The sequence below is a fragment of the Panthera uncia genome (assembly GCF_023721935.1).
Source record: "Panthera uncia isolate 11264 chromosome C1 unlocalized genomic scaffold, Puncia_PCG_1.0 HiC_scaffold_3, whole genome shotgun sequence".
NCBI classification, from domain to species: Eukaryota; Metazoa; Chordata; class Mammalia; order Carnivora; family Felidae; genus Panthera; species Panthera uncia.
The window spans coordinates 60,541,517-60,552,202 of NW_026057584.1; the positions used below are offsets into that span (position 1 = coordinate 60,541,517).

At 39.7% G+C, this 10,686-nt stretch overlaps 1 protein-coding gene across 2 annotated transcripts in view; it reads left to right on the top strand.

Moving 5' to 3' along the window:
* Positions 1 to 6,185, top strand: part of SLC25A12 (solute carrier family 25 member 12) — a 126,845-nt gene extending 120,660 nt beyond the window's left edge. For both annotated transcript variants that reach the window (XM_049615522.1, XM_049615521.1), the window contains 4 exons: positions 354 to 492; positions 3,066 to 3,224; positions 3,338 to 3,428; positions 5,085 to 6,185. In XM_049615522.1, the coding sequence (XP_049471479.1) occupies positions 354 to 492; positions 3,066 to 3,224; positions 3,338 to 3,428; positions 5,085 to 5,286 (591 nt within the window). In that variant the 3' untranslated portion in view covers positions 5,287 to 6,185. The remainder of the gene's footprint in view (positions 1 to 353; positions 493 to 3,065; positions 3,225 to 3,337; positions 3,429 to 5,084) is intronic.
* Positions 6,186 to 10,686: the final 4,501 nt, after the last annotated feature.

A 10,686-nucleotide genomic window follows, 5' to 3' on the forward strand; every position in this document is an offset into this window, starting at 1 on the left:
TCTCTCTCTCTCTCTCTCTCTCTCTCTCTCTCTCTCTCTCTCTCTCTCAAAAATAAATAAACATTAAAAAATCTGAATCTGTATTGGAAATGCCAGAAAATTCTTAGTTATCAGGATAACATCCTTACCCACTTAATGAACTCTAGGACTCGAGTCCACAAGCCTTTCTCAAACTTTGAGCCATGTATATTTGTCTATGCTCCTCTCGCCCCCCCCCCCGCCCCCCATTTCTATTCCACATCAGTCCCCATGCTGTTTGAGGGAATACCTAATACTTGTCACCCTGGATCCCTTATGGGCATTCATGGCCCTGTCTACATAACTGTTTTGCACTATTTCCTCACTTGTGACAGGGTGCCAAAGCGTGTTTCCTCCGAGACATTCCCTTCTCTGCAATTTATTTTCCTGTTTATGCTCATTGTAAACTACTTCTGGCTGATGAAAATGGACACGTGGGAGGTATAAATCTCCTTGCAGCTGGAGCCATGGCAGGTAACTAGAATTTTCTTTTTTAAACCAAAGAACCCTTCCCCCATTCTCTTTAAGAAGTACAGAATCTCTGTGTACCGTCTGCTTTTATTTCTGGAAGGGTTATTGTTTGTATCTGACTTAGTTTAAATATGATCACTTTTTTTCCTTTGTGGGATGTGCTCTAATTCTGATGAGAGTTAATTACATTTGCATACTGTGGATAAACAGCATAATGCAGCTTAGCAACTCAGAGCCAAATTAGATCTGCCCATCTAAATTGGGCTTTCATCATTAATGTGCGCCTCCCATGCCCCTGAAACCTTGGGTGTAGCCAAGCTAAGCATTAAGGTGGAAAAATTCTTCATCAAATCAGTTGCTTCATTGTATCTTATGTGATGCCCAGGTCTAGCCTGCCTCACTTGCTATTTCTGCATGTTGGAGTCCCCATGATTTGCCTTAGAACTTGAGCTTTCCTCACGATACTGTCGATGTTCCTTCTACCGTCATTCTAATTAGATCAAAGTAAGCAGTACTTCCCCAGCAAACTACCCCATACTCAAATGGGCATCTCTTCTCTGTCCTTTAACACTTTCTTTAATAATACTTGTTTGCGTAAGTTTTATCTTCTGTACTAGGCTGGGAGCTTTTTGCAGGGAGGAGTTTTATTCTCTTTATCCTTACTATCCCTTCGTGGCCAGCATGGTAATAATAGGAGCTCAAAAAATGTCAGTGGGATAAATGAAAATCTTCATCTGGTGTAAGATCCCAAATTAGACACAAAAGAAATTCCATCTGAAAGAGGAGCCTAACACATGCAGGAAGGTACTAAGATGTTTTCTTTTGATCGCACAGGCCTAGCCTTCCTCTTGAAGGAGCTGACTGGGGATAGTAGGGGAGGACCACGTGTCCTTGGCTGCACCGGCACTCAGAAATGACAGAGGAAGGAAAAGGCATGTGTTTGCTCTCCATTACTGCTGGTCAGAGATAGAAACATGAAGGGTGTACACAAACCCAAACGGAGTCCCCAGATGCTGTTGTAGGTCTAACTGCCTGGACTCATGGTGCTGTATAGCTCTCACTGGGTTCGTTCTCCTCTGGTGCCTTGGCTCTACAGCAGAACAGCCTGAGCACTTCCTGAAGTGTGGGGTGCGTATGGTGGGGTTCTAAGGGTGTTGGGATGGACCATGTTCTTGTCCTCGCCCACGATGACAGGGAATGACTTGTGATGGTTAAAAAACTCTCCAGGGAGCTCTGAGTCCTTACTTGGGGTCTACCAAATCCCGTGTCCTCTGGCCTTTGCTATTTCAGTCAACTGCACATTTGAAAGCCAGAAAAACTATCTGCTCTGTCTTGGCACTGAGTGCTCATCCAGCCTCTTTTGGGTACTCACCAAAGGCTCCCAGTTTTAAATGGGGCCAGGAAATTTTCCCTCCAGACTTTGGCCTGTGCTTTCCAGTCAGCAGCAAGAAACCAGCCAAAGAACAGTCTAATCGTGGACAGGCATTTTGCCAACAGTTGATGGAACCAAGGAAACATTTCCATGGAACTGTCAGCACCAACTTTTTGCCCACAGATACTCGATGTCAAGTTTTCATAATGGAAGATGATTTTTCCTCATTTTTTTTCCAGTAAAGCCTTGCTGGCAGGGCCTGAGAACATTTAGAATTCAGAACATTCCAAAGACAGGCACTTTTCCTTGTTTCATCTGAATACGGTGCAGGACCATGTGGAAGGGGGGGTATTCGCATCATCCTGTAACAGACTCCCACAAAGTCCACTAGCTCCACCTGCCTGGTGATGATTCAGTGATATTCAGGCCATTTGAATATCTTCCCCCTGAGGAAGGTTATCTTCCTCCTTTATTCCCTGCTTTGTTTTATGTGAAAGACGTGGTTGTGAAATCCATTTTGGGTGTCCCGCTGCTGATCAATCTCAGCATGACCCCAGGGAGCTCACGCACGGGGGATAGATAATAAGGCCTTTTGATGATCGGTTCTCATATTGTTCCTTAACTGGTTGCCTGGCTGCCTCTGCTCCAATTGTAATGACTTCTGTCATGTAAGCATGTCTGAAAGGAGTCCCAGTCAACTCTTGAGTTAGCCCCTCAGACAGGTGAGTGGATATGAGTACTGACAGTCACCTTGCACAGTAAGATGACAAGAATCAGCAAAAACCACTGGTTTGTTGTCAGGTACATTTAACATCTCATTAAATGGGACAGTGTCCTCATTTCTTACTATATACATAAATGCTTGTGTCTTATTTACCAAAAAAAGGAGGTAAAATAATTGAAACCTAAAGAGGAATACTTGGGAATCATCCTGGTAATATTGCTGCATTTTTTCCTGTCACAGTTCTTTGGGATCATGCAGTGTAGAGTGATTTTCCTAATTCATAAAGAAAAAAGAATTCTGTTCCACACTGAAGCAGCTAGTAGGCTTATGTGTCCTTTTTTCCATGAGTGCCCAGGCATCTATTTAAGAAACTTTGAGTTAGAGCAGTTAAAGTTGCTAATTGTATTGTTAGATGTTAACAGTATGTCTGTTCTTTATAAGGTACTTTGGATGACTTAACATGTGCCTTTCTCCTAAAAGGTGTGCCTGCTGCTTCTCTGGTGACCCCCGCTGATGTCATCAAGACAAGATTGCAAGTGGCCGCCCGTGCTGGCCAGACAACATACAGTGGTGTCATTGACTGTTTCAGGAAGATACTCCGGGAAGAGGGGCCCTCAGCATTTTGGAAGGGGACTGCAGGTAGGGACTAGGGCCGTACAGAATGGCTGTCTGGTGTTAGGGACCTGCTCCCATTACTCACTGGTCGGCTTTGCCACAGCCATGTTAAGTATCCCCACTCCCATCTTTTTCAGCTCGAGTGTTTCGATCTTCTCCCCAGTTTGGTGTTACCTTGGTCACCTATGAACTTCTCCAGCGGTGGTTTTACATTGATTTTGGAGGCCTGTAAGTGCAGCTATTCAACTCCTTGTAAAAGAAAGCACCAAAATCAAAGTAGGCCTTTGGCCTACAAAGGCATTTTTGAAACTATTAGAAACTAGGAGGACAGAGAATCCTACAGGACCAGTGCATTTAAAACAAACAGTGGGCTTGGGGTGCCTGGGTGGCTCAGTTGGCTAAGCATCCAACTCTTGATCTCAGCTCAGGTCTTGATCTCAGGGTTGTGAGTTCAACCCCTGCGTGGGACTGCACACTGGGCACGAAGCCTATGTAAAAAAATAAATAAATAAAACAAACAGTGGGCTTGAGAAGCTTCAGTATCAGGGGAGTGAGACCTTGGTAGGGGGACATCATACACAGTATTAAGCAGTTACTTGGGGAAAGTGAAGGCAAGCAGCAAATTAAAATGTAATGTGAATAAATTATCTTTTTTAGTATAAGCAAATACTGAACTTCATGGATCTAGGTCCTTATTATTTGAATTTATTATATGGTCTTTTAACCAGAAGTAATGTAAATTTGTGTTAGTAACACTTTAATGAACTTTGTTTCAAAGGCTCCATCAAGCCCTTTCATACCTCCAAGACTTCATTATTCACCATAATTTATGACTAGATAGGTATAGGTGTTCTTAGAGCTAACAAACAGGAAAAAAAGAGAGGTTATGCCCATGGACATAATCACTGGTGAGATCTAGGTCAGAAATTGGGCCACTTGAAGTCTGTTCTGAGAAGAAAAGGAACTACTTGTTGAATCTGCTGAGGGGGGAAGGTTGTACCCGAGCAAGTACTTATCAGCTTTTTAGCAGATGATCAAATCCCATATCTGGGTCTTAACCTCATAAACCTTTGACCCCCTTTCTTGCTCAAAGGCCAAATAGGAAATTAGCTGTTGAACCAAGAAGTAGAGGGACTTAAACAAAGGAAGTAAGAATAGTAGTCTCACAATTCCAGGCTCTTCTATGCTTTCAGATTGTGTAAAAGTAAGAATTCTATTTCTCTTTAAATTTAGTAATACTTCATGAGTTTACTATTTAAAAAGTTAGCTTTTTAAATTTTTTTTTTTATTATTATTTTTTTGAGAGACACAGAGAAACAGAGTGTGGGCAGGGGAGGGGCATAGAGAGAGAGGGAGACACAGAATCTGAAGCAGGCTCCAGGCTCCTAGCTGACAGCACGGAGCCCGACGTGGGGCTTGAACTCACTGTGAGATCATGACCTGAGCCGAAGTCGAACGCTCAACCAATTGAGCCACCCAGGCGCCCCAAAAGTTAGCTTTTTAAACTATGTCAGAATAAAAGAAAAATACAAACTTTTTATGACTAATTTATGCTTAGTACAGAAAATTTGGAAAATGGAAAAGTGTAAAAGAGAAAGTCACTCATGGTCCTGTTTCCCAGAGAGTGTTAATATTTAAGTGTATTTGCCTCTGATCTTTTTTCTGTGGACCTATTTATAAATTGAGACCACCAAAAAAAAAATGTGAATGTGTTGCTTTCCAAGCAGCTATAAATCGTAACAAACGTAGCATAGATGACCAGGAACTATTTGGACGAGCACTCCTCTTTGTGGCACATGGGTGAGGCTGAAAGTGTTCTCCCATCCTCATGTGCCATCCTCATCAGTCTTGAGCACACTAACCATTAGCTTTTCCTATCAACAGCAAGCCCTCTGGCTCAGAACCGACACCTAAGTCACGCATCGCAGACCTTCCTCCTGCCAATCCTGATCACATCGGTGGATACAGACTGGCCACAGCCACTTTTGCTGGCATTGAAAACAAGTTTGGCCTTTATCTCCCCAAATTTAAAGCTCCTAGTGTTGCTGCGGTTCAGTCAAAGGCAGTGGCGGCGGCCGCTCAGTGATGAGACAACCACTGAGTGTGGCAAAACGGTTGCCCTGGAGAGAGGGGCCTCGAAGAGCAGCCCTGTAATGTATCCAGTCAGCTGCATGGTGCTGACTGAGCTGAGGAGTCAAACTATTCTTTCTATATGACATATACATATATTTGTTTATAAAGTAATCATTTGCCCAGGAAAAAGCGACAACGCAGTTTCAAGCTTTAGTCTTAAGTGTTGAAATGTTTTCTAAGCCTTGGCATGAATTAGTGTTCTAGACTGCTTTGCACAGCTTGCACTTATAGTGACTGTACATATTGTACATCTTTGTACAGAGACATCTTGGCACCTCATCCCAACAAATCACGTTTATAGAATGTAATGCGGTTCTAAGTGGCTTGAAATGTACAGAATGTTTTGAAAGTGTTTTATTAAGAGTCACACACAAATAAATGTATTAAAATTAAATTCATTCTCTTATTGGTGACTTATAGAAATAAAGCATCAATATTGGATGTATTTAATTCCCAGCTCGTTTTCCATTCTGGAATAAAAAGGTATTTGCTGATAAGGAGGCATAATGAGGCCAAGTGCTTACACCATTGAATAAGAGATCCTTGGAAGATGCATGCTAGTAGATGCCAGAGGACCAGGCTGATGACTCGTGTGTGCTGATGTGTTTCCATTTGTATTTAATATGTGTATAGATTCTCCTCTGTTCATCAATCAAAAGGCATTTCCTAGACAGCTCCTCTCCTGTCAGTGGGCATACGGAAATAGGGATGTCTCCAGCATTACTGGCTTAGTTTTGCTTTCCTCTGACACAGCAAGGCAAGGGCCTAGCTTTTAAGATTAAAAGATACTTTGGCAATTTTCCTTCATATGGACATGTTTCCAATCAAAAATAAAATGCACACCAAAATGTATGCATGTAGTTGGATTTTCCTTCATAAATACTCTGATAGTGCTTTTTATTTTGATTCACTACCAGTTCCAAAGAACTCATGATCAGGAATCCCTCTCTCCCACTTCTATAAGAAAGTATTTGATTTGGAAAGGGCTCTGGGAGTGAGGGGAGGGAGGACGATAAAGAGAAGCTGTATCTTGGGATTTTTAGTGGGGTCTAGGTTCTTCCTTATGAATCCAAATACAAACTACTTATTTCAAAAGTCACTCACCTAGGATGTGATTACTAATTTAGATCTAAACATGCATCTTGACAGCCACGTCTACACTTTGCTATGCTTGTGATTTGATGTGTACGTCAGAATTTACTTTAGCAAAGTGCTTTGGGAAAACATTATTGCTGTTGCCGATAAGCCGGGATAGGAGAATGTATGCAAATATTTTCAAGGGACAAACTTGGAGATAGACCAAGTCACTTAGTATCCTACACAACAGTCATTACTTGATGGCTGACAGGTCTGTAACACAACAATAGGCACTCTCAGGCCCTCCAGCAACAAAAGACTTAGCTTTGAAAGCAAGTTATTTCCAAATGTATTCAGTTCTCATTGGAATGGAATAAATAACAATACAGTTGTTCACTATTGCCACCTGTTAAAAATACGCGAGTAGCCCATGGATGTGTTCTTACAAAAGATTCATAGAATATCTGTGCATATAATTGACCTTTGAACAACTTGGGGGCTAGTGGTACCGGCCCCCTGTGCAGTGGGAAATGGGTGTATAACTTTTGGCTCCTGAAAACTTAACTACTAATAGCTTACTATTGACCAGAAAGAAGCCTTACTGATAACATGATCAATTAGCACATATTTTATATGTATTAAATACTGTATTCTTGTAATAAAATAAGCTAGAGCAAAGAAAATGTTAAGAAAATCATAACACAGTACTGCATTGACGAAATATAAGTAGACCACACAGTTCAAACCCAAGTTGTTTGTAGGTCAACTATATAGAGTAAGATGTGAAAGTGCCCTCTTTACCCCGCTTCTCCCTTTACCACTTGCTTCCTGAGAGGTAATCACTGCTAATAGGTTAGAGTCTAAATTTGTAGTCTGTTTTTCATACATCTATATAAAGATATATGTACATATTTATATTTTAAAAACAGGATTGTGCTATGTATGTATTGTTCTGTGACTGTCGTTCACTTAATATCTTTGAGATCTTTCCATGCCAATTCATAGAGATTTATCATAATTTTTAATAGCTGCGTAGTATTCCATAGTATGGTTATAGACACTTTTAGTAAATACTCCCTTACTGACATTCTTTTTTTTTTTTTTTTTTTTTTTACTATTGCAAGAAGTGCTGCAGTGAATGGTACACATCTTTGTACATATATTTTGAGTACATGTGCTAATATTTCATTAGTGTATTTGAAATTCGGACTGATAATTCACAAGATAATATGGGTTTTACATTGATGTCTGTATTGCCACATTGTTTTTCAAAAAGGCTTTATTGATTTACTTTCCTACTGACAGCATATAAGAATGCCTATTTCTTTGTAACCTCAGAAAAAATGGGTATTATCAGTCTTACCTTTTAGGTAAATCATGATGGGTGATCACTGTGGTTTTAATTTTTGTTTTCCTAATTACTAATGAGGTTGAATGTCTTTTCATATTTACTGGCCATTTGTATATTTTCTTATTGTGGAATATACAGAAAGTACATGAGACATATGTGTATGTATGTATATACACACATCTTTTAAAATCATAAAGTGAACACCAGTGTAACTACCCTGTCAAGAAATAGAGTATTTCTAACACCTCTGAAGTTCCCACATGATTCTCCCCTTCACACTCCTTCTCTGTTCTTTAACACCAGTCCTACTCTTCATTTCTTTATAGTTTTACACCCATATATACATCCCTAAATACAATATTTAGTTCATTTTTGAAATTTATGAGTCAAATTATAGACTTTGAGACTTCTTTTGCTAAAAATGTTTATAAGATTCATCCATGTAATTGTATGTAGCTATGCTTTGCTTATTCCATTATATGAATATATTATAATTTTCCCATTTTAGTTTGGACATCTGGGTGGTTTCTAACTTGGGGATATTACAAATAGTGGATATTTTGTATGTGTATTCTAGAGTATGCACTTTATTTAAAAAAACAATTTTTTTTAACGTTTATTTATTTTTGAGACAGAGACAGAGCATGAACGGGGGAGGGTCAGAGAGAGGGAGACACAGAATCTGAAACAGGCTCCAGGCTCTGAGCTGTCAGCACAGAGCCCAACGAGGGGCTCGAACTCACGGACCGTGAAATCATGACCTGAGCCGAAGTCGGATGCTCAACCGACTGAGCCACCCAGGCGCCCCTAGAGTATGCACTTTAAAAAAACTTAATGTTTATTCATGAGAGAGAAGGAGAGAGTGTGTGTGAGCGGGGGAGGGGCAGAGAAAGAAAGGCAGATACAGAATCCAAAGCAGGCTCCAGGCTCAGAGCTGTCAGCACAGACCCCCACATGGGGCTTGAACTCAAGAACTATGAGATCATGACCTGAGCTGAAGTCAGACACTTAATTGACTGAGCCACCCAGGCACCCCTAGAGTATGCACTTTTTTTTTTTTTTTAAGTTTATTAATTTCTACACCTATCATGGGGCTCAAACTCAATACCCTGAGATCAAGTCACATGGTCCCCTAATGAAGCCAGCCAGGCACCCCTAGAGTATGCACTTTTAAAAGGGTATATACCTAAGAGTAGAACCAGAGAGGCACAGGTTCGTTAGATTCTTGCCAGGTCATGCCAAACTATTTCCCAGAGATCCTTGTACTGATGTACATTCATCCAAGGGTGTATTGGCTTTTTAATTTTTACCAAGCTGCTTGATGTTATCTCATTTTGGTTTTAATTAGCATTTTCCTTATGTCAAGTGAGGCTGAACGAGCCTTTGATATGTTCATATATATTGCCACATTGTTCTTCAAAAAGACGTACTTTCCTGCTGACAGCATATGAGAATGTCAACATGTTTACTGGCTTGGTGAGTGCAGTATGTGCTAAAGTATTTTGTTAATTTTTTTCCCAATAATTTGCAGGGGATTCTTATATTTATATCCTGGATACTAGTCTTTCATGAGTTGTGCTTGCAAAATCTTTCTCTAATTTGTGGCTTGTCTTTTCAGTGTTTTTGATATATTATCATTTTAATACGTTCAAATATATTTTTACCTTACAGTTAGCATGTTTTATATTTCACTTTAAAATTATTCTTTCTCTAGGTCATGAATATGGTTGCTATTTTTTTCATAAAGGCTTTATAGTTTTGCCCCCCACATTGAGATTTTATCCTACTTGGAAATGTCTTCGGTGTGTGGTAGGAGGTGATTTTTTTGCTTCTTTATACGGGTTAGTCTGTTGTCCCAGCCCTGTTTATTGAAAAGACCTTCCTTTCCCTACTGCTTTGAAGTGCCTTCTCTGTTATCTATTGAGCGTTGGTATGTGCAGACATCTACTTCCGGACTGTTTGTTTTATTGGTCTTTCCCTGTGCTTATATACACTCTCTTCGTTACCCTATCTTTAAAAAAAAGTTTTTATATATAGTACTGCAAGTCCTTTCACCTTGTTGTTCTTCAAGAGCTTGTGGCTTTTCTTGTTTCTTTGCTCTTTCATATCCATTTCAGAAACAGCTTGTGAACTTCCTCCCAAAGACTAAACAAACCAAACACACTGAGATTTTAATTGGAGTTCCAATGATTCTATAGGCCACGTGGGGAGAATTTACATCATTATACCAGACCTTCTAATCCCATTTACATGATATCTCTTATTTAAGTCTTTTTAATGTCCTAATAAAATTTTATTATCACCAAAGAGGTCTTATACATGATGTGTATATATATTCATTCCTAGGTATGTCAGATAATTTAGATGCTGTTATAAATTATATCTTTTTTAAAAAGTTGTTCCTGGTATATAGGAATATGATTTTCTCCTCACTTTTTATTTTCAAAAATTACAAACCTGAAAAGTTTGTGAAGAGATAATGTAAAACTCTTTGAATGTTCTAACTAGATTCACTTATTTACATTTTTCCATGCTTTATCTTTGCAAATACAGTTATTTTTGCTGAACCATTTGAAAGTATGTTGCAGACATGGTGCTTCATCCCTAAGTATTTTAGCAAACATTTCCTGAAAATGAGGACATTCTGCAACCAAACAACACCATTATCACACATTTTATTTTAAAAAATTTTTTAATGTTTTTTTTTTTTTTGAGAGAGAGTGTGAGTGGGGGAGGGGCAGAGAGACAGGGAGACACCGAATCCCTCAGATCCACAGAATCTGAGCTGTCAGCGCAGAGCCTGATTGCGGGGCTCAAACTCACGAACCATGAGATCATGACCTGATATGAAGTTGGATGCTCTTTAAAAATTCACAATAACTTCATAAACTGATATTCAGTCTAAATTCAAACTTTCCCAACTAC